General features: G+C 33.3%; 3 protein-coding genes across 4 annotated transcripts; 2 read left to right on the top strand and 1 right to left on the bottom strand.

Moving 5' to 3' along the window:
• Window positions 1–175: 175 nt before the first annotated feature.
• LOC140880991 (chlorophyll a-b binding protein 3C, chloroplastic-like) lies at window positions 176–1,266 on the top strand. The gene has a single exon (XM_073285926.1). It carries the CDS (start codon window positions 402–404, stop codon window positions 1,194–1,196), a length of 795 nt encoding a protein of 264 aa, XP_073142027.1. The 5' UTR covers window positions 176–401; the 3' UTR covers window positions 1,197–1,266.
• A 13,978-nt stretch (window positions 1,267–15,244) lies between these two features.
• On the top strand, window positions 15,245–16,163 carry LOC140880982 (chlorophyll a-b binding protein 3C, chloroplastic-like). The gene has a single exon (XM_073285910.1). It carries the CDS (start codon window positions 15,275–15,277, stop codon window positions 16,067–16,069), a length of 795 nt encoding a protein of 264 aa, XP_073142011.1. The 5' UTR covers window positions 15,245–15,274; the 3' UTR covers window positions 16,070–16,163.
• A 217-nt stretch (window positions 16,164–16,380) lies between these two features.
• On the bottom strand, window positions 16,381–21,894 carry LOC140880826 (protein REDUCED WALL ACETYLATION 3-like). Of its 2 annotated transcripts, none has more exons than XM_073285637.1 (16): window positions 21,653–21,894; window positions 21,235–21,326; window positions 20,895–21,035; window positions 20,751–20,807; window positions 20,606–20,678; window positions 20,113–20,271; window positions 19,480–19,629; window positions 19,098–19,353; window positions 18,814–18,929; window positions 18,651–18,737; window positions 18,477–18,565; window positions 18,233–18,295; window positions 18,035–18,091; window positions 17,615–17,711; window positions 17,212–17,375; window positions 16,381–16,819 (listed from the first exon to the last, which is right to left on the bottom strand). In XM_073285637.1, the coding sequence occupies exons 1-15, from the start codon at window positions 21,686–21,688 to the stop codon at window positions 17,220–17,222; spliced, it is 1,629 nt and encodes a 542-aa protein (XP_073141738.1). In that variant the 5' UTR covers window positions 21,689–21,894; the 3' UTR covers window positions 16,381–16,819; window positions 17,212–17,219. The 2 variants fall into 2 exon arrangements, with proteins under 2 accessions (XP_073141738.1, XP_073141739.1); XM_073285638.1 differs by having other exon boundaries at window positions 16,382–16,819; window positions 20,895–21,032.
• Window positions 21,895–24,478: the final 2,584 nt, after the last annotated feature.

The following is a 24,478-nucleotide window of genomic DNA, read 5'->3' as shown; positions in this document are numbered from 1 at the left end:
GTTTTGTCGCTACACAAAATCAAGTGTCGAATTAATTCTCCCACACAATTAAAACATCAGAAAACGTCAATTGATTGATACACACACACAACCCCTCTACCAACCTCGTTTGAGATAAAATTCACCACTAATCTAAATTCCATCGTATCAAATGGTACGCTTGGCAAACTCCCATTGGTTGCAACAACAAATCTTTAGATTTTTGTCACCAAACATACAAAAATCTGAATCTAGTGGTGATATCAAAATGTCCCTAACCAATCACAACACCCCATTTGATTTCCAAAGATAAAGAATACGATAGAGCCCACTTGTATAAATACCTTACTAGCACTTCAACCAAAAATCAACCACTACTCCAAAACAATACAATTAGCAAAACCAGCCTTCTACAAACAGCAATGGCTTCATCTACAATGGCTCTCTCTTCCCCAGCCTTGGCCGGAAAGGCGGTCAAATCACCATCAACTTCAGAGATCACCGGCGCCGGGAGGATCTCCATGAGGAAGACTGCTTCAAAACCTGCTTCATCCGGCAGCCCGTGGTATGGCCCCGACCGTGTCAAGTACTTGGGACCATTCTCTGGTGAGTCCCCAAGCTACCTCACCGGTGAGTTCCCCGGAGACTACGGGTGGGACACCGCTGGACTCTCGGCAGACCCTGAAACATTCGCCAAGAACCGTGAGCTGGAGGTGATCCACAGCAGATGGGCCATGCTTGGAGCCCTGGGATGCGTCTTCCCAGAGCTCTTGTCTCGCAACGGTGTGAAATTCGGTGAAGCCGTGTGGTTCAAGGCTGGTTCACAGATCTTCAGCGAGGGTGGACTGGACTACTTGGGGAACCCGAGCTTGGTGCATGCACAGAGCATATTGGCCATCTGGGCTAGCCAGGTTATACTGATGGGAGCTGTTGAGGGGTACCGTATTGCCGGAGGGCCATTGGGAGAAATCACTGACCCACTGTACCCAGGTGGCAGCTTCGACCCATTGGGTCTTGCTGACGACCCTGAGTCATTCGCTGAGTTGAAGGTGAAGGAACTCAAGAATGGAAGGCTTGCCATGTTCTCCATGTTCGGATTCTTCGTTCAGGCTATCGTCACCGGAAAGGGTCCATTGGAGAACCTCGCCGACCACCTTGCAGACCCAGTCAACAACAATGCATGGGCCTACGCCACAAACTTCACTCCCGGCAAATGAATTTCACTGTTCAATTAAGGATGTATCCGTTTGTAATTAAACTTGTGAATGAATGAGTCGATTTTTTCCAGTGTTCTTATTCTCTTTAACAATTAAGCTTTATTTAACTCAGAACAAACTAAAAATATGTTATCACATTATTTACTCTAGAAATGAATATTTTATAAAAAAAAAAACCTTGAGAGAGGAGTCGGAGGTGTGAAAAACTAAACAAAAGAAGGGAATTTTTGTGTTCGAAGTTCGAACATAGGGGCAAACCCAAGTTTTGTGTGGAGGATACCAATAACTCCTATATATGTGGACACTTCAATACCGGCTAGTTTTGACTCAATAAAAGTGTCTGAATATCTACTTATTCCAATTTCTCGAACTTTTGGAAGAACTTTTTCTACCAAGGGATGTGCTTGAAATCTCCAGTATCTCTTTATCCTTTGTAGAGGGGCTACGCATCTGGAAATTCAGTAAAGATGGCCAATTTGGACCAAAAATCTTTTAACAGTTTTCCTTCATTAATACATCTATACAAAAGCTACGAGAATTCATGACCATAAGACAATGGATCGGTCACGATTAAGACGTTTGCTCACAAATAAACACTACAATTTCTTCCCTTGATGGCTACTAAAGATGTAGCAACATGAATTTAAACTGATACAGAGTTTGACACAGCCGCAAATATATCATTTTGAACGAAAGGACCAATTCTCCTTATGTACATTTCCATATCCCAGCTCATAACCACGTTGTTGAATGGAATCAAAATTTTTTAAAAAAAAAACTCAGAGCAGAGAGTACCTCAAATAAACCTCTGATCGGAAAAGGGGGCAGGCAATGAGAATGGTTCAGATCGAATCTTGTAGAGATTTCCCTAAACACCAACAAAGTTGAGATCGAATCTTGTAAAAACAAGAAAACAAATAGAAAATTAGACCAAAAAACCTCTAATCGGAGAGGAGAGTCGGCGCAACGGGCGGATGGCGGAGGAGATCGAGCATAGCAGCGGTGGAATTCTGCCCTGGATAATGAATGCCAGCTGACGGAGGGAGAGACTGGATTTTATTTTATATATTTTTAAGAAAAATACTTATTAGCGACCAATATTTGGATTTGGTTCCAAATTAGAGACCAAATTAATTATCGGTTTCAAATTAGAGATCAAAATAATTACCAATACCTAATTTGTACCGAAAATCAATCTGTTCCAAAATTGAGACCAAAATATATTGTACGTTTCAAAATTAGAGATCAGATATGAAATCTCGGTCGCAAAAAAGATATTTTTTAATTTTTTAAAAAAGGTCATATTTAAAGATCGAATTTAATCTATTGGTTACTGATTAGAGATCGATGATTGTTTCTATCCCTAATTCCGTTCTAAAAAGGTCAAATTCCCCATAAATTCCCAAAAGGAAACTTAAATGTTTATTCAGTCCCTGTGTAAGACATTTTTTGTTCCAGCTCCCTGACAAATGTCTGTCATTTGTTTGGACTCCCCAATTGAGGTGAAATTATGAAATTACCCTCAAATAATATGAAAACTTACTAATACTCATTGACCAATAAATATTTATTTAATAGTTCTTCTTCTCTCTTTTCAAGCCAAAGTTTTCCCAATTTTCCTTCTACTTGATTCCTTCATTGACGGCTAAATCAACGACGATCAATATATTTGTGTCGATGTTTTGTGCAACAAACTGAGACGAAAGGAGTTTAAAGCGAAGAATCGTTAGATTTTAAAAATCTTTTCGAAGAACCAACATCGAAACAACAAGTTTAAGGTAGATTTTTTTTTTGAAAATTTAAGAAATTTTTAGATGCAATTCCATCTGGATGATTGGGTTTTTTTTTTTCTTTTTCAATTGAGTGATTCTTTGAGTGTTTTATATGTTGTGTTGTGGTTATGTTGAAGTTTCGTACATCGTGTGAATTATACAAATTTGATGGACAACTTTTAGGTTTTACATATATATAAGTGGGTCTGTGGTTCATCTCAATCAATTGTGTATTGATTATCTAAAATTTGTAATTGTTCTCGATTATAATGATTTCATTGTCAATTTTCGTAGTTTAGTACTAGGTTATAAATATTATGTGGATATGCCTTGTAATATTCAAATCAGCTGCCTAAAAGTGTGATCTTGTTATTATTTTTGTTGTTGTGGAATGTGTTATGAATAAAGCTTCGATCTTCATTTTTTAGTCTTATTGTATTGAATGTTATGCTTTTTATTGATTGGATTGAGAATGAAATCTATAAATGGTCGTAGGTGAAGACAGATATGAAACCCAGAAAAATTTAGAAGGTTTTTTTTTCAAATTATGTTTTCATCCTGGAAATCGATTAAATATCGTTTTTTCGCACGTATTTGAAGGTTTCTGCGTTTTGGTATTGGTTTTTTGTGTTTTTTTTTTGTAATTCTCGATTGTGTCCCTTTGTCCAAAATTTATAGTGTTCTAGTATTGATTGTGGTCACTTTCTTGTTTAAATTATTTATTTGTTTCCTTTGATTAATTGTTCGAAATTGTTGAATGATTATGTTGATGTTCGTAAATTTTGTTTTAAATGCTTGACTTTGATTTCGTTATCGATAATTGCGAGTGTTTTGTTATTTAATTTGATAAAAACATATTTATTTATTTATTTGGTTGTCACAGTGGATTTTTTACTCTAAATCCTTCAATTGTTTTTTAAGGTTCATAAATTATTTTTTTAGTTATTTATTTTCATGTGTTTATCTCTATTTTCATTTTTTTGTTCTTGAATTTGTTATATGATTTCTTTTATAATGTTGGCTACTTCATTGGAATAATTATTCATTTGAAATGATTAAGTGATTATGGTAAATTAAATTTTTCTTAAACCTTATTTTGGTTCTTGAATTTTTTTTGAATCTGCTTGTTAATGCATTTTTTTGTGAGTTATTGGAGTAGCCCGTGACACAGAAGAAGTGAGGACTACTTAAAAGACAGTGAAGATAGACATTAATCGAACTTGTGTTGCTGCGATTATGTTATCCAAATAAATGACCATATTAATCTGTTGAACATAGATCGCTGAAAAATAATTTTGAGTTATTTTTATTATATGGTTATGCTTTTGGGGTAGATGTAAGTATAACAATAATTAATTAGTAGGAAGACATGTTGTAAACTCAAGATGATTTAATATTTTATTTAAGCTTCACTGAAACCAATTTGTATCTGTGTTCTGTATTTTTGGTACAAAAAATAAAGATAATAGTACATAATTTGTATAATTTAACATTGTTCTTCGTCTTTTGGGTTGATAAATTTTTTTACTAAGATTGAATATGTCAACCAAGTAAAAAATTTTATGGTCGAATATATATATATATATATATATATATATATATATATATATATACATACATATAAATTTTATGATGGAATATATAAATATATATTCGAGTAATCTTACTAAGATGAACATGTCAACCAACTAAAATAATTAATTAGGTTCGAATTCTTCTGAATTTGGAATAAATCCAAATTAATTTGGAACACCATTTGTGGATGTCAATTGTCACCCAATGTATACAATAGGGGTATATTTTCCAAAATCCAAACTCGTAACTTGTTTAATATGATGTTTTCTCATCTTTGAGAAATATCAATTACTCTAATTTCACTCATCTTTCAGAACATGTGAGTGCAAGATCGAGCACAACTTGTAAGCAGGGATGAGATAAATATTATTCAATCGAGAACAATGTGTTCCAATTGTAAGACAAACATTATGGGCCATGAGGATCACACTCTCCTAGTGAAAGTGGCTTTGGATAAAAATGTCATGTATTAGAAACAATCTCAGAATTATGCAGAATAATCTTTTTGATTTGCGGAACAAGAAGGCATGTACATGTTAACATGCACCAATATCCTATAATATACTACATGACACAAGTGGAGAAGAGTTTTCAATCCTTAGAGATTGGTAGAACCATCACTCAAGTGTTTGTCTAGTAATGTGTCTTGTCCCACTTTTGTCTAAGATGTAGGAGGAAGACATTGATCATGACCCAATGAGAGCACCATTTATGGATGTTCATTGTCACCCAATGTATACAATAGAGATATATTTTCCAAAATCCAAACTTGTAACTTGTTTAATATGATGTTTTCTCATCTTTGAGGATGATCATTTACTATAATTTCACTCATCTTTCAGAACATGTAAGTGCGAGATCGAACACAACTAGTACACAAGGATGATATAAATATTATTCAATCGAGAACAATGTGTTCCAATTTTAGGACAAACATTGTGGGCCATGAGGATCACACTCTTCTAGTGAAAGTGGCTTTGGATCAAAATGTCATGTATTAAGAACAATCTCAGAATTATACAGAATAATTTTTTTGATTTGCGGAACAAGAAGGCATGTCCATGTTAACATGTACCAATATCCTATAATACACTGCATGACACAAGTGGAGAGGAGTTTTCAATCCTTAGAGATTGGTAAAACCATCACCCAAGTGTTTGTCTAGTAATGTGTCTTGTCTCACTCTTGTCTAAGTTGTAGGAAGAAAACATTGATCATGACCCAATGAGAGCACCATTTGTGGATGACCATTGTCACCCAATATATACAATGGGGGTATATTTTCCAAAATCCAAACTCGTAACTTGTTTAATATGATGTTTTCTCATCTTTGAGGACTATCATTTACTCTAATTCCACTCATTTTTCTGAATATGTGACTGCGAGATCGAGCACAACTAGTACGCAAGGATGGGATAATATTATTGAATCGAGAACAATGTATTTCGATTGTAGGACAAACATTGTGGGCCATGAGAATCACACTCTCCTAGTGAAAATGACTTTGGATCAAAATGTCATGTATTAAGAACAATCTCAGAATTATGCAGAATAATCTTTTTGATTTGCGGAACAAAAAGGCATGTCCATGTTAACATGTATCAATATCCTATAATACACTGCATGACACAAGTGGAGAGGAGTTTTCAATCTTTAGAGATTGGTAGAACCATAACCCAAGTGTTTGTCTAGTAATGTGTCTTGCCCCACTCTTGTCTAAGATGTAGGAGGAAGACGTTGATCATGACCCAATGAGAGCACCATTTATGGATGTCCATTGCCACCCAATGTATACAATAGGGGTATATTTTCCAAAATCCAAACTCATAACTTGTTTAATATGATGTTTTTCATCTTTGAGGACTATTATTTACTTTAATTCCACTCATTTTTCTGAATATGTGACTGCGAGATCGAGCACAACTAGTACGCAAGGATGAGATAAATATTATTGAATCGAAAACAATGTGTTTCGATTGTAGGACAAACATTGTGGGCCTTGAAAATCACACTCTCCTAGTGAAATTGGCTTTGGATCAAAATGTCATGTATTAAGAAAAATATCAGAATTATGCAGAATAATCTTTTTGATTTGCGGAATAAGAAGGCATGTCCATGTTTACATGCACCAATATCCTATAATACACTGCATCACACAAGTGAAAAAAAATTTTCATTCCTTAGAGATTGGTAAAACCATCACCCAAGTGTTTGTCTAGTAATGTGTCTTGTCCCACTCTTGTCTAAGATGTAGGAGGAAGACATTGATCATGACCCAATGAGAGCACCATTTGTGGATGTCCATTGTCACCCAATGTATACAATAGAGGTATATTTTTCAAAATCCAAACTCGTAACTTGTTTAATTTGATGATTTCTCATCTTTGAGGACTATCATTTACTCTAATTTCACTAATTTTTTTGAACATGTGACTACGAGATCGAGCACAACTAGTACGCAGGGATGGGATAAATATTATTGAATCGAGAACAATGTGTTGCGATTGTAGGACAAACATTGTGGGTCATGAGAATCACACTCTCCTAGTAGATATTGATCAATCAAAGACTTTGACTACCACCTATCCCTCATTATTAAGCTCTGTCAATACACTTCATCTCATCCACTCGCTTCTTGGTTCCAGTTTGGTTAGGGTATATGCTGACAGAAAGTTGTGATCACGCAAAAATAATCCTATGTTTGATTTTGAGAGAACCTCGGAGAAGTCTTGAGGGTTTGGAGGCTAGAGGCGCATATCCGTTCAAAACAAGAAATAGTTAAAGCATGATTCAAGGGTAATCCATTTTTTTTGTGCATTTAATTAACTAATTCATATTAAATATGTAGAACAATCATGATCTTATTTTATGAGATTATTGTAATCACATAAAATTTTGGACCACTAACATTTAGTGAAAACAAATTAGTTTCGAATTTTCTAAGATTAGGAATCATTCTATATTAATTTAGAACAATCTCGGATATCTTTAGACTCAAATATACAAGCAATTGGATATAAGTGACTCATTCTTTGCATAATTAAATATAATTATAAACTTAAAAAATTGTTTAGTGTGATATTTTGACATCGATTACCTCAATTTGCAATACGACACGTGTATTTGAACTTCAATATTAAAAGAACATTTGTGATAATGGGGTCTGGCATAACACATGAGCTAGAAGAGTACAAATGTGTCTCAATTGAGCACATAACGTTCTACTTCTCAGGATAAATTTTTGGGCCACTGTGATCGACCTTCCTAAGAGATATTAAATTAGTTTCAATTGCCTTGATTCGGGGTAATTTCAAATATATTTGGAACAATCTCGGATATTTGCGGGATAAGAAGACAGACAGTTTGAAATATGAGATATTAATTCTTTGCAAATGCACAAACTTTGTCAAATACGACAACACAAGAGAACCTCATACATAAGAGTACACTACACAAGAGAACCCAATACATAATAGTACACTACAACCAAAACTCAAATTAATATAAAACAATAGTGTGTTCCACAGAATCATCAAATCAAGCGTAAACCAACAATGTTTCCACTGGAACAGGAATATCTCCTCGAAGGTATGTGCTTGAGCCAAGTTCCATAACCGCTTTCTCCTGTGCAAGTGTAAAGATGGAGCATACATTGCTTTCTTGATTATGAAAGCCCAAAATTTTTTGTTATGTTCTTAACACCTAAATAAAAACAAAATAATTTACATTGAACTTAAAAAGATAAAATCGTGTATGAAAATTTAATAAAATTATAGAATAATAAATAATTTAGTATTATTAGCTTCACAAAATTATCTACTAAAATGCTACAAACAGTAAGCATGATGACTCACCATAAATAGTCGTTCAGTTGCCTTGATAATCTCAGGATATCAATCCGATAAAAAGTGAACTCGTCGAATAGAGTGCATTGATATGAAAGTAGAATACTTCTCAAATTGTAGTGTAGATACATATCGAAAAATCATGGTTTCTAATAAAATTTCAGCACATTGTTCTCAGGTTCACAAAAATATCCATCAAGCTACATCCAATGAAGATTGAAATCACAGAAATCTGTATTTTTACTTGTAGCAACCAAAAAAAGAGATATTACAAGAATCACTTCTAGATTTCATTATCAAACTATTAAAAAAAACTACATTCAATATAATAAGATCTAAATTTAAAATCATATATTCATTCGTATAACACATGACATACAAAAAAAATAGTACACAAAAACAAATTCAAGTAGCCTATTTTTATTTTAATGATAAAAAATTATCAATATCTAAGTCATAATGCAGCATTAAAACCATTACGGTTCGAAATTAAATCGTTATAATCGAGAACAACAAGGAATTCAGCTACTCTATCTCAAAATTGCAATAAATGAGATTCATTCTCACCCACAGACGGGAAAACCAAAGATTGATAAAATAAAAAAAAAATCTGTACAGTTCACACGATAACACAAAAATTTAATACAATCAATAAAACCATAACAAATCTCAAAGATTCGTTCAATTAAAAAGGATATATAAAAACAATTACACTACATCAAACACTGTAATACAATTTCTTGGCTGCAAATTTTTAAAAACCTAAAATAGTACCTTAAAATCTTTGAAATAATGATTCTTCAAAAAGATTTTCATGGTCCAGAAACAATTCACAACGATTAGCAACTTTCTTCAATCCGATTCGAAGGAAATCTGCAATATTGCAATCGGTGGATTAGTCATTTACGATTGATGGATAAATTTGTGGAGAATTTCAACAAAAATGAGAGAAAAAAAAACTCATACTGTACGTTCTCTTATAAATAATTTTTATTTTATTTTTAAAGAGTAAGGGGTATTGTTGGGTTTCAAAAGAAAGTGGGGGCATTTTCGTATTTTGTGCTCAAATAGGGAGCTGAAACACATGCCAGAACTTTGTCAGGGAGTGAGAACATATATTTGCTGACATGGGGACTGAAGACAAAGATAAGTTTGCTCATAGGGATTTATTGACCATTTGCCCTTCTAAAAATGCGTTTTTTTTTTGTAGTGCAATATTAGATAAAATGGGCCAACCACCTCGCTATGGAATTTATCTATCCGGAGTGTGGCACGCCAGCTTCAGGTAATTGGCTAAGAATTTGGGATCTTCAATTACCTTCAAAAGTAAAAAACTTTATGTAGTTGAGTTTGCACAATCATGTTGGGCTATCTCCAACCTAGTTGAGTTTTTTTTTATTCTTTTATTATGTTACATATAAAATTATCGATTCGGTTTTCACAATTTTTAACTTTTGAAAAACAAGTAACCCAAAATTGTCAAAAACCAAAATCGCAACTTATAAAAAAAACAGTTCAAAGAAAATCATAAAAAACCAAAATTTACGTCCCGATCAGTTTTAACCATATAATGCACACTCCTATCTGCACCTTTTGTGCTTGTGCATTTTGTTTTCTTGTTTTTAGATAAATATTTTGAAGTTAATTTAATTTTATATTAATTTTTTAATCATTATATCGAAAATGTTTATAATTATTTTATTATAATTTCTAATTTTTTTTATTTCGTGTGATTTCTTTTTTTTAAAAAAAAAACCTAATGATAAAATTATATGGAAACATTTTATAATATGTATCGATAATGTGTGAATATTTGAAATATTGTAATTTAGCAAATATTTTAGAAACAAATTAATTAATAATAATAAATTTAAAATAAAAATAAAAATAAAAATTCATAAAATGTAAATGTTTAATAAATATTTTATAATTGGATCTTATGGATTAGATTTAAAATTTATACTCTCAATGGGTAAAATATGTAATTTTAATATTTCACATGGGTATTTGGTGCTAAAAAAATCAAAATATTTGTCCAGTCGCATTAGGGGCGCGTGTGCAATAATCGCTCATATAAAGAGGCACGTGTGCTAATTTTATAAAAGGTCATGGTTGAAGATGCTTATTAAAATTTCATAGGGAAGAAGTGTGCATTTTTAATATTTCACAGGGATATTTGATGCAAATAACTCATTAATTATATAAAAAAAATTACATAACGTTTATTTTCTCTACCATGATATTTTTATTATTCTTGTCCTTCAAATTTTTATTTACGTTCCTCATTGTTTACACACTATAAAATTTATTTTTATTTAAATATTGTATCATAATGAGTAAATTAATATTTAATCATTATATTTGTTGATTTATGTTAATTACATGAAAAACTGAAAAGTTTAGTATTGAATTTTAATTTTCATATTTTTATAATTTATTTAAAAATATAGTCAGTAATTTTTATTTTATGTTGTATAAAAAGTAATATTTTCTTTCATATTAGAATAGATTTGAAAATATAATGACTATTCTTTACAGCTGCTTTGGTAAAATGCTAATAAGTTGGAATAAAAATATTACTTCATCAATGTTTAATTGTGCTGTCATGTATTAATAATATTAATATGATTTGGTTTTTCTTAAATATATAAAATATCTTTTGTTTTCAGCCAACATGTTAATGATTTTATTGAAATTTATGATAAGTTTGCTTGATTCATATCAAATACTTTTCTACTGATTTTATTTTTTAAAAAAAAATTATATCTTGATTATTATATTTAATATAAACATATTAGGATAGGTGGATATGTCATTTTCGTCGATATACTATAATTTTTATGTTTTTATGTTAGAACTAGCGGAGTTTTGATTATTGGAAAATTCTCAAGTCAACTGATCTTGCCCAGCTTCGAGTGCAAAAAACGAGTTCCCAAAGCTAAAATGAAGACTCAAAGCTAAACTGCATACATCAACTGAGTTGACCATTGACCAAAGCTCAACCGAAGCGAATGAAGTAAACTGCATTCAGTTTAGGACAATAAACTGAATCAGTTTCACAAAAGCTAAAATGTGTCAGTTGATCATAGCCAAACACTGCATCAAAACTCAACCGAAGACCATATATATGCTCAACTGAATCATTCATTAGACTGAGTGACTGCTTCATCAGCTTAAACCTTGCGGATAAGATCAAACGTACAGGACCAGATGCCGCAAAAGCACTAGCACAACAGTGTACTACACTGTAAGAGAATTTTTGTGGAAAATACAAGCTAACCGCTTTGATTTGAATTTGAAAGAGTCGTTGCCCGCCAAATATAAATTTCCATTAAGGATTCCTGAGGAATCATTCGACTTTTTAAGAATTCTCGTATACGCATTCAAGCTATCAAACATAAACTAAATTCCTTTAGGTTGCGCTTGGATGGAAGGATTTCAAATCCATGGATTTTGATTCTATTTAATTGTTAACAATGAAACAATAGATCAAATCATAAATCTATACACTACTTATTTACACATTAATTATATAAAGTAGAATGCATTTCAAATAAATCGATTATTGGGTGGACTTGAAATCTACCCTAACTAACATGAAATATCATATAAACATGAAAAGAGTATATTTGAAATTTATGTTGCTACTTCTATATAAAACAAAATACATTTGAATATATTTGAAATAAATGGATTTAAAATCCTTTTATCCAAGCATTACCTAAGTTTACCTATTCATTCGAGAAAAACGAACAAGAAGCACTTCAAAGATTTCTATCACAAGTCGAAGAACACAAGCATGCACAAGATTCAAGTACATCAGATCAGTAAAGATCATTTGGTGCTAAGTGTTGATTTTTAACAAGTGTGGTATCTGTAATTTATCAGTTGAGGTTCTGAAAACCTCGTCGTAACAAGAATCAATCGAGGGATGAGATCTTGAGTGTCTAAGAGTTCTGAGATAGGCGATTGTGTGTAAGTCCTAAACTCGAAGTATGGGATGTTGCAAGTTGATTGTAATAGTCAAAATTTTCTAGAGTGAATCCTTTCGAGGTAAAAAAAGGGTGACGTATGAGTCTTTAAAATCTCTGAACATCCATAACAAACACGTATGTCTTTCATTTTCAGTCTATCACTCTTACCCATGCACTCACGATTCCATTTGATCTATGTTCTAATAGTCGAACTCATTCCACACTTTACAAGTTAATTGATTAACATAGACACGCGAGAAGAAAATGATTTAGTTGACCAACGTCAACTGAAATCTATCTTGAAGTTTAAGGGGTCAATTGTTACGGTGATTTACCCAACTGATCACCTCCAAACACGATCCCATCAAGTGATATCTAAGCAGTTCACCTCACCAAAATCAACATCTTCAATATCGTTCAAGTTATAAAATCTATAGAATTCCATTAAAAAAAATTAAAATGTCTGTAAAAATATACCAAAAAGTCGGTCAAAAAGTCTGCAGAAATCTATAGAATTTTTTTCACAATTCTGTAGCATTCAATAAAATTCAATAAAAATCTATTAACTCCACAAAATTATATCATTTAAAAAAAGTCACTGAAAGTCATTAAAACTCTGAATTGAATACATCCCTGTAAAACACACGTAGTTTGACAATTTTGACCACATTATAATAATTGATTTTACAAAAACAACATTCAGCTACAATGATAAAGTTGACAATGCACAATATAAAAATTTGATATTGATTCACACTTTTATAATAACTAGGAAAATAACACGTGCGCTGCACGTGAAAAATATGTATATGAAAGAAATGTGTCAAAACTAAAAAAAAATTCTAAACGAATCATTCATCAATACCACTTATATCAAAACCCACTCACAATTTCAATGACATACGTACATAAGTTCAAAACTAAATTTCTGCGAAAAGTGCAGGAAAAAGGGCTTAATAATGCTATCAACAACAGGAGTGACTTGCTTTCCTACAAAGTTTTGGTCATGAATGACCTTTGAGTTCGATGTAGGGAGAACATAGTTAGTCCACATTCTTAACTGTGTCTTCTTTGTCTGAAGCTCAGCATTCTTCAACTTTCTTGTAGCATCATCTTCCAATAAACTTGCACTCCAGTCCACATATTTAGCTAAACCCTGTAAAATCATAACAGGAAATTCTCTAAGGAATGAATATCAGTGAATGCTCGTAATGCAAGTGGTAATTTAAATAAAACTAATGTAAATTTTTTAAAACTTGCAGAAAACAAAATACATCTTGTATTTTATTATTAGGGTGTTCAAAATAAAATGAATTCTGCTTTTTTTTTTGTTTATAACAATTTTATTGCCCATGAGAAGGGTGGGTTTCGTGAGTCTCGGGTTTGAAGAGTGAATATTTGTGAGTATGGGGATTGTGAAGGGTGAAGAGGCGTGGAGCAGGGGAGTAGTTTTCTGGTCGTGGTGGTTGGGTTTTTTTTTCTTGTTTGTTTGCTTTATTTATTGTTTTTTGGTAAGGGTTAAAAGTGTAAATTCACAATTGATGTAGTAGAAATTTATTCAAGGAGATAGATTTATTGTTTTTTGGTAAGAGTTAAAAGTGTAAATTCACAATTGATGTAGTAAATATTTATTCACACATTTATAAAGGAGATAGATTATTTTTTCTCTTGTTTGTTTGTTTTATTTATTGTTTTTTGGTAAGGGTTAAAAGTGTAAATTCACAATTAATGTATTAGAAATTTATTCACACATTTATAAGAGAGATAGATTTGTTTGTTTTATTTATTGTTTTTTTGGTAAGGGTTAAAAGTGTAAATTCACAATTGATGTAGTAAAAATTTATTCACACATTTATAAAGGAGATAAAAAATTTATTGTTTTTTGGTAAGGGTTAAAAGTGTAAATTCACAATTGATGTAGTAGAAATTTATTCACAAATTTATAAAGGAGATAAAAAATTTATTATTTTTTGGTAAGGGTTAAAAGTATAAATTTACAATTGATGTAGTAGAAATTTATTCACTCATTTATAAAGGAGATAAATTTTGATTGTGTTGGTATTTCGATGAGAAGGGTGGATTTTGTGAGTCTCGGGTTGTGATGAGTAAAAATTTGTGAGTATTGGGGTTGTGAAGGGTGAAGAGGCATGGAACAGGGGAGTAGTTTGTGGTGGTGGTGGTTGGATTTTTTTTTTTCTTTTCTTGTTTGTTTGTTTTATTATTGTTTTTTGGTAAGAGTTAAAAGTGTAAATTCACAATTGATGTAGTAAAAATTTATTCACACATTTATAAAGGAGATAGATTTTTTTTTTTCTCTTGTTTGTTTGTGTTTATTTATTGTTTTTTGGTAAGGGTTAAAACTGTAAATTTACAATTGATATAATAGAAATTTATTCACACATTTATAAAGGAGAAATAGAAAAAGCATAGAGTATGTATATATATATATATATATATATATAGATACATAGATAATAGTATTATATTTTAAAATGAGTTAGCTACCAGAGCCAAGCCCAACATTAGAAAGTGACTAGTTTGAAGTTTCTGGTTTGGTATTTCTTTTCAAAAAAAAAAAAAATTAAAAAATTGCAAGATAACCCCTATCCTCGTTGGAGTCGATCTATATTCCTAGTCAACGTACTTGGCAAGCTCTTATTGGTTTTGAAGGGGGGAAAACTCAGACATTTGAGATTTGTTCCCAATATGATTTGTGATGATATCCTTTGCCAAATGGACGCACAACATCAACTCCTCAAATGCCAACACCCAATAATATTGCAGCATCTGATCCTCAACTACTCATTTTTGATAGAGCCCGCTTAGTATAAATACCTTCTTAGCTCTCCAATACTTGTCAACCCACAAACACTATTTCACAATCTTGCAATACAATCACCCTTTCCACAGCCATGGCTTCATCTACGATGGCTCTCTCCTCCCCAACCTTGTCCGGGAAGGCGGTCAAATCGCCATCTGTTTCCGAGATCACCGGCACCGGTAGGGTCTCCATGAGGAAGACTGCTTCCAAGCCTGCTTCATCCGGCAGCCCGTGGTATGGCCCCGACCGTGTCAAGTACTTGGGACCATTCTCAGGTGAACCCCCAAGCTACCTCACCGGTGAGTTCCCCGGCGACTACGGGTGGGACACCGCTGGACTCTCGGCAGACCCTGAAACATTCGCCAAGAACCGTGAGCTGGAGGTGATCCACAGCAGATGGGCCATGCTTGGAGCCCTGGGATGCGTCTTCCCAGAGCTCTTGTCTCGCAACGGTGTGAAATTCGGTGAAGCCGTGTGGTTCAAGGCTGGTTCACAGATCTTCAGCGAGGGTGGACTGGACTACTTGGGGAACCCGAGCTTGGTGCATGCACAGAGCATATTGGCCATCTGGGCTAGCCAGGTTATACTGATGGGAGCTGTTGAGGGGTACCGTATTGCCGGAGGGCCATTGGGAGAAATCACTGACCCACTGTACCCAGGTGGCAGCTTCGACCCATTGGGTCTTGCTGACGACCCTGAGTCATTCGCTGAGTTGAAGGTGAAGGAACTCAAGAATGGAAGGCTTGCCATGTTCTCCATGTTCGGATTCTTCGTTCAGGCTATCGTCACCGGAAAGGGTCCGTTGGAGAACCTCGCCGACCACCTTGCCGACCCAGTCAACAACAATGCATGGGCTTACGCCACAAACTTCACTCCCGGCAAATGAATTTCACTGTTGAAACCACACTCAATATTTAAGTTGGTCCAAGTGTAACTAAATTTATGGAATTATTGGAGTACAGTGCAAAATTGAATCTGAATTTTCAAGCTTGCAAAATTACTTATGGAATTGTTATTTAATACGTTTCAATTACTTATAACTTGATAATTCAAACTGGAAGCATAAAATATTATGTTGACACTAAGCTTTTTAAAGCGACTGATATAATATGAGCCGGCCTCTGAAACGATCGCCTAAATTTATTTCAAATCATTATACGTATCTATTAATAATTTACCTTTCGAACCGTGATCAAGCACAAACACCTAGCACCAACAATGCATCCACAGGTATCAAGATTCAAAAAACGCTTTAGAACTAAATGAAACCATGTTCACCGAAATAGAGTAACGCGGGATTAAGGAGAGGGGAGGATACACCATTGATCATGCTGAACTGCAACAGAACTAAAAGAATAAAAACGTGGAAATAAACGTTCCGGGACATGCTTTCGTATCGGTTTTTCGTTCTTCACTTTCAAGCTAATAACTTGATTTACTATCAGTAACTAAAATCAACCAACACCGTGTGAGTGTGACGATGCTCAACAAAATTGGTAGCAAGCTCTGGCCTCGTGTAGTTCCGAGGTAAAACCTTTCCTATAACCATAATGTTCATGATTTTTCCACTTCTATGGTGTCACCAGTATCTCTTTTCGTAACAGCTCCACTTTCACATTTTAGATTTAGAAAATGCCTGCAAAAATAATTATTATATTATACATAAACTGAAGAGTGGAAATAAAAGGGTCGGCAAATTATTGAGAAAAACACAAAAGGATGGAACTGCGGTGCATGGAGGTTCCGTTCAAAAACTGTGAACCATTCGAATTCAGGTGCTTGACAAGCCGCGTCCATTGACAAAGTCTACTGGTCAACCATTTGGTTCAACAAAATTATTACAAGGTTAAATTTCTAATGGTTCCAGCAGATAAAAGTTTTGACTGCTTAAAACACTTTTCTGGTTGAAGTTGAGAAGTGAATCCTGGGTTAGTAGCTTCAAGCGTGTTTAAGCACACCCTGTGAAGCCAACTTTTTTCATCACTAACTATACAGCGTACACTGATCATCCAGGGATAAAGAACTAACCTGTCATGTTAGTAAGTGATTTGAAGAAGGGCTAATGCGATGCAATATAAACAGACACAGATGCATGTTCCAGCAACGGAATTGTAAAACAGCTTCTTATTGTCTCTTATGGGTATGAAAGCTCCCTTAAATGTGTTGGTCAGATCAAAAAGCCGGTAAGACACCTGCGGTGGTGAGCATATCGAAAACAGAAATTCCTTTAGGCAAGGAACAATTAATCAGTGATTAAATTAAAGAATTGGAACAAAACAGCCTCCACGCATGTGGTGAAGTTGCACAGTCCTATCCCATTGTGGGAGAGGTCAGAGTTCAAACCTGTTAGAACAAACCCCCTCCCCACCTCTTCCTCCAAGTTCTAATTTAAAAAAAGAAAAGAATTGGAACAAAACGAAAATTTACATACCAAAATGTAAATGAATGTAGTGAGCATGAAGTTAAGTAGTGGATAATCTGGAATGAAGCAGAGCAACCATTTAGGCTGTCCATTTGGCATATTTGATCTGCATATTGTAGGAAACTTGTTAGCCATGTAATTTAGATTGTGTGAGCTGTCGCGGCAAATTTCACAAGTCCCTAATTCCTTGTATGAACAAGACGAGAACATCTTAGAATCAGCACTGTAAACATTTTATAGACAAATTTTAAAATTTTAGATTAGATTAGATGCCTTCTACTGGGAAGAAAAACCTTCTCGTTTATTATATTGATAGAAACAATCAAGTACATTTGTATGACAGACCGTGTATAAGCAATATAATTTGTATTAAATAATCATTCCAATAAGTAAATATCAACAAACAAGCAAGAGAATAAATCCACACACCTCAGCCAGATATGAAACTGGGAAATGTAGGTTTCCAGAGTAATTTTTCCAAGCCACCTGGTACCCAAAAACAGTGGTACAACAAGGGAAAACAACCCCCAGATTTAGCTTTAGCCAAAAAGAACGTGACAATTTTTGTCACCGAAAAAGAGTTGCACAATTGAAATAAAAAATATAACCAGAAAAAATACAACTTACGCAAAAAGGGTCAAAGAGAAATTTCGAATATGCTGACTGAAATTCCTCAAACATAAGTAGACACTGAAAGATAGAAAAAAAAAAACATAAATGATTTCCACCAATGGGCAAGCTAAATTAATGGTTATGGACATTGCAATAAAGCCTCTTTTTTGCCAAAATAGAAATAAGTTTAACATTCAAATAGAATGAAAAAATAATTTAGAAACAGGCATAAACTAAGAAAAAATATCGATATACGCACGCTATTGGCATCCATGATGTGTAAGGATGAAGCTTGTTATAAGCAACCTTGTCCAGCTTGTAAATGCATTCATACCAGAAATAGCCCACCTTAAGACAGGAAAATAGCAGGAAATTAGATTTCAAAGTAAAAACGAATCATCCAAAATCCTGTTTCTTGAATGAGATGATTTACAAATAAGGCGACAGTAACGACAGATGTCTTAATTGTCCGTCTCCGCTTGGTCTCACACTCCTCCAGTTTCTCCATCCACTTTTCAACCTACAAGGATAAAATTGATAAAAATATCATAATAGAAGGTACAATCAGCAAATTTAATATCTCTCTTCGGCAGTACATTTGGGTGGTAATGGGCATAAATCATTCCAATGATCCATATATAGCGATCAAGCCCAGATCTAAAATGCCATTCATGCATTAATGGAAGATTTGGTTTGGCAGGATCCCTGTACCCTGTCATCGAGATTAAACAACAATCAGGTGGCCGAGGCTTCAGACTAGAAATTAAAACAAGAAATTTAAATTTATCTCCTTTTGGCCAATTATGATTTAATTCTTAATACGTGCAACATATTGCCACTGGAAAACCCAAAAAGTACAAGGTCGCTGATGGCTACGTACCGAACAGAAAAGTGAGAGGACTCCAGACAATGTCAAAAACTCCAGGTATTTCCCACACCAAAATCACCACAATGAAGCATATAAAAAATTTCAAAACAATGACCGATCTTATCTCATTATATTGGTGGCCAATCCCAAGGGCCCCATATACCATAAGAGTGAATAGAGTATGCATTGGGCAGATATAGTAAAGCATATAGTCGTTGTTGAGAGCAATACAACAAAATGCCACGAAAAAATTTAGCCTCCACATCATCTGCACAGACAACAAATCATATTTTTTTAAGAAAGTTGTTTTAATAAACAAAATCCAAAATAAAACATAAACAAAATATGTGAAATCAAGTTCAACGAAAAAATATAAAGCAGATTACAATTTCACCTGAGCAAATCGGGCAATACTAAAATCTTTTCTGACATAGTAATAGGAGAAGTTCCCAAATCCAGTCATCCATACATATGCAGCAATCAAAACACGAACTGCATTGTAAATTTCTGATGCCGCAAAGTAATGGTACATCAAAAACAGAACCTATAAAAGACGTGGCAAATGGCATACAACTGTCAAAGGCTTTGTGCACAAGGTGTGTTAGTGCGCAGCAGCAGCCACGCAGGCTAGACAAAATTATCTACCAGTGCCTGATTACTACTGAGCAGAAGATATATCATACACAAGGCAAAAATTAAACTTTGCACACAGTGTGTGTGAATGCACAGCAATAACAGGCACCCAGGCAGTATCAAAATCAAAATAATATAAAGGTATCTTTCTGGTGACTAGAAGATAGTTGTGTATAGGTGCCAAGAAAAAAATCTCAACTTCCATCTGGCAAGGAAGAACATAGTTAGAGCTTAAACATTTCTGTGCAAGTGCAACTTATGAAAGAGAACTTGAAAGCAGTACTTTTTATTCTGTTTTTTCTCCTTTCTTAGTATTCAACCAGATAAATGCTTCAAACCCAACTCTTGCAAGATTCTAAACCATATTTATGAATGGTTTGCCACAAATACTTGCCTGCATCCATCCTTTCCACTCTTCAGTCTGATGGCGGTTAAGATAAAGTATGGATTTTCCAGAAATTGCCGACTTGTCATTATGTTTCTTCATAGATGTCATTGCTGAAGCTATGATGAGAAGAATGTACAAAAAACAGAATACATCTCGACTGTAACTCTGTAGAACAGGGAAAAAAATAATAATAAGCTTACACTGAAAGAGGAAGATTATAATCAATGTATAACATGCATCACAAGTCAAGAGAACAGAAATTTGGCTTTAGTCGATATACCTGTTATGATCATTTACAGGGTTAATTAAAAGGTTGAAAAAAGTACATTAAAATATAGTTGATAATAAGAATAACAGTTTGTACTTCGTATGATACTTTAATAACAATAGAAATTAATGAAATGCTAATTAATAATATCAGAATCAAGTTACTCACACATTGCATAAACAAAAGAATGAAAAGTTCCAACAAAAAAGGATGGATAAAGATTTAGGGCACCTTTTTGGAATCCGCAAAAAAATTCGTGCGGTCACACAAATAGAAATAAAATATAATTCCCCCAAATTCAGCCCTGCATAAGATCTTAACATCATTCACAATATGAAACCTTATGTGATGCAATCAAAGTAATCGAAAAACTCACATTGATCTCAAAAGTAGTCGATTTTCAAGCAAAAATGAGTCCTCCATCGTGAGAAACCTAAAATGTGAAATACACAAAGGGTTGAAGGGCTTCTTAATGTGGCAAAACCCCTCTAAAGTTACCATTCAAAATCGTCACACTCACCTGATTAAGTTTGTTCTAATGGACGGGATGGGCAACTTTTGCGGTGCTGAGTTAGCAAGACCACCTTCCAGCAGCACAGCGCGATCATCCTCCTTCTCAATTTTATTTTCCGATTCGAGAAGATTTATATCTGAATGACTGCTGTCATAAAAACAGCTCAGTACCATAAGATGAGATATAATGCAGAAGAATCATTTTCTACCCTTCCATTTCTCAGAGTCCAAAATTTCTGATTTGGAAAAGGCCACACATTTCAATTGCCAGGTATAATAATGCTTCAAGATATGGAAAATCTAGAGACTGCAAATAAGAACAGAACAAAAGAGCCAATGACGCTTACACTTTTGGAGGGGATGATGACTTCTGATATTCCAACCACTCGGAATATATCCATGCAATACAAATTGGGATAATTCCAAGCAAAAATGACACCTGAAATATCGTAAGTAATGATTTCACAGTTTATCCAGTGATTCACAAGGAAATATTAACATTGACAAGCAGTACAGATGATCAAGAAGCAAAAGCAGATTTATAAAAAATAAAATTAAGAAGAATAACTAACAAAGCAACTGATGTCACAACATAACAGCATTCAAAATTCGGGACTGAAACACTAAAAACTTCCCAAAACTGCACCCCAACATCAAACAACTGCAACGTAAACTTATTCAAATGCACCCCACCAATGCAAGAAGAGAAACTGAAATAACCATCACCAGCTCAAAATTCGTAAAACAAAAAAACAACACTTATACCTGCCCAGGCGTCATAGGTCCAGAATCCACCGACATTCCCTCGTAAAATTCCAACGAACAAACGATCCAAGACGCAAATGTAGAGAATTATGGCCGATCAAGCGAATGCAACACGAGTATACGTGTACAGAATCCAAACTCCAAAAAGAGTTCAACCACTGATGGAGAAGATAAAGAGATTGCGGGAATATATACATATATATACACACACAAGAAAGAATGAAAGCAAAAATGGGAAACAATTGCAGAGATCTGAAGCGTTAAATGAGGACCGAAGAGGGAGTGTGGGGTTAGTGAGAGTTCCAATACGGCATCGTTTGTTTTCTTTTTTTTCTTTTTTTCAATCAAAATTTAATTTAAATTTAAATAAATAAATAAATAAAACTCCCAAAATATACTAAAACTTTTTCTATTCTTATTTTTTTATATAAATAAAAAATCGAGGGGAAAAAAAACTCAAACATATAACTCATTTGTAACGGATTTTATGTCTGATTTTTAAAGAAATAGTTTTTAAAATATATTTATTTATTTATATATATATATACGTATGTTTTTTAAAAGACAGATCCAATTTATATTTATAATAAAAATTAAAATTTTTTATGAGTTTAAATTTAAATTGGTTGGAGATCGGTTGCACAATATTGACATCTGACACAAACTCGGTTTAGTACATGTCGCCCGCATGGCACTACCCTGCGGGTGATGTGTAACCCCATGATTGGTCAAAATTAATGGGTTCCACGTGGGGCCCACTGATTTTAACCAATCATGAGCCGCCACGTCACCCGCACTACCCTGCGGGTAGCATCTACTCAACCAACAAACTCATAACAATTTTTGTGAGTGCATTTATGATTTTGAAATTGAAGCAAATCCAATTAATCGACAAAATTTATGATAAATATTTCCACAATTATCTTATCATCATAGTTCAAATAGACGAAACACTAGATTTTATAATATATCTATTTTTATTTTTTTATTTTTTTGATCCTATACTATATCTATTTAGCATAAATTTAGATATTCCATTAATTAAATAGGATGATAAATATCATAGGTTAAACGTGATTATAATGCCAATTTGCTTTCATAAATAAACATGATCACTGTGACATAAATAATAAATATTTATAAAGAAAAAACCATTTGGAGTAATTAATTTGTTCTTTATTTTGCCTAATTTCCTTACATTACCGATCCTTTGCTAATTTTAGAGTACAAACGAAGGAACGGTCTTTTATTAGGTGCGCTATAACGGGAAACATGATATTCCAGATATTAATGTTTTCTTCTAGCTTATAATATATTTCTTGAAAGCTTTAATTGCCCATGTTTAAATATTGACAAGAAATTAATAGTTACAATTTGTGATTGTTTTTTCTTTTTTCAAAATTTACATTTTTGGAAAAGGTTTCAGAAAACGTGTAACGCCAGGCCGAAAATCCATAAATTCAATCACGAGTGTTAACGGAATTTTAAATGAAATTTAAATGATTTTATTTTTAATATTTATGATTTAAAAGTTATATTTAATTAAATGATTTTATTGTGATGTATTCATTATTTAAAAGATTAGGTTTAAAAGATTTCATGCTATTTATAATGCATGAGATTTTATATTTTAAATTTGAATTTTTAGGTGTTAAAATATATGTTTAAATGTTGTGTTAAATGATTTAATATTAGGTAATATGTCTAATGTTTAATGGTCGCAAGTTAATTTTAATGTGTTTCAGGTATGGGTTTAATCCCGATGACGAAAGAATCGAGACTAGCCTACGAATGAGGTTTTAGAATTTTAAAGAGATAAATTGTCACTATTCAGATTCTCATTAAAAATTATGCATGTTATTTAAAGTTTTAAGTTAAAAGCGTTTTTAGTGCAAATTATTTAAAGTTGAGTAAGGTTTAAGAAAAATTTAAATCAAGTATGTTTTATGAATATTTTTATTTTAATAGTGGTGCACGATATTCAATTTTTGAGATTATATAAATATATTTTAAAAGCTGTTTTTTTTTAAGTTTTATGGGCTGATGTCCGGCTCATGAGCTTGTCTTTCAAAGATTTGAGAGTCCAACTTAACCAGTCAAACTTAGCGTCAAAATTTTTCGCCCTTCCTCTCCCCATTCACGTTGCAGTCGCCATCATCCCCTCTCCCAAGGGTTAAATTTCTCTCGAAAGTTTTCATGATTTTTTGTTTCGTTCGATCATAAGAGGGCTAGGATCGTGTTCCCGTAGTCCGGATTTCCAAACCAAGCAAAGAGAAAGGCAAATTTAAATGCTTTTGAATCCACCAATCGAGAATATAAATATTTTGATATAAAAAAAATGTATGTTGACGTGTAAGTTATGTATATTGCATTGATTCTATGAGTTTTTTATGAGCATGATGTAGAACTGTGAAACGTGAATCGTTCTTTGACTTTTTGGTTCAGGATTTTTGAGATGTTAAAGATTTCTGAGAAAGACGTTTTGTGTATGAGTATTTTTTATGTATGTATTTTTAGTTTAAAGCTTTTGAAAGTTTGATGTTTTTAGTCGAATTTTTTCAAGTTTTGAAGATTTTTCATGTGGGAAATCAAGTTCCCAACGAGTATATGTTTGTATAAAGATTTTGAGAGTTGATGAAAAAGTTGTTTAAATCTGGGAATTTTTTTGTGTGTTGACTGTGTGTGTTGACTGTTGATGTATGAGAAGTTTTTGGTTCAAACCTTTGAAGGATGGGTTGTGTTTTGTGAATCTTTTGAAGTTTTTAAGTTGTTTGACCACAAGTTTCAATGGGTAAGTGTGTAGGCTTGAAAATAGATCAAAAAGGG

Source organism: Henckelia pumila, chromosome 2, assembly GCF_033568475.1.
Source record: "Henckelia pumila isolate YLH828 chromosome 2, ASM3356847v2, whole genome shotgun sequence".
In the NCBI taxonomy this organism is placed as follows: Eukaryota; Viridiplantae; Streptophyta; class Magnoliopsida; order Lamiales; family Gesneriaceae; genus Henckelia; species Henckelia pumila.
This window is presented reverse-complemented; position numbering and strand designations above follow the sequence as displayed.

Bases quoted from the DNA above. Each gene is read 5' to 3' on its own strand.
- LOC140880826 (XM_073285637.1), bottom strand. From the start codon at position 21,688: ATGTCGGTGGATTCTGGACCTATGACGCCTGGGCAG. The intron at 20,679-20,750 runs GTGAGTTTTTCG...GATCTTATGCAG, and splicing joins CGACTACTTTTGAGATCAAT to GGCTGAATTTGGGGGAATTA. The intron at 17,712-18,034 runs GTGTGTGGATTT...TACAATATGCAG, and splicing joins CAGTTTCATATCTGGCTGAG to ATCAAATATGCCAAATGGAC.
- LOC140880982 (XM_073285910.1), top strand. From the start codon at position 15,275: ATGGCTTCATCTACGATGGCTCTCTCCTCCCCAACCTTGTCCGGGAAG.
- LOC140880991 (XM_073285926.1), top strand. From the start codon at position 402: ATGGCTTCATCTACAATGGCTCTCTCTTCCCCAGCCTTGGCCGGAAAG.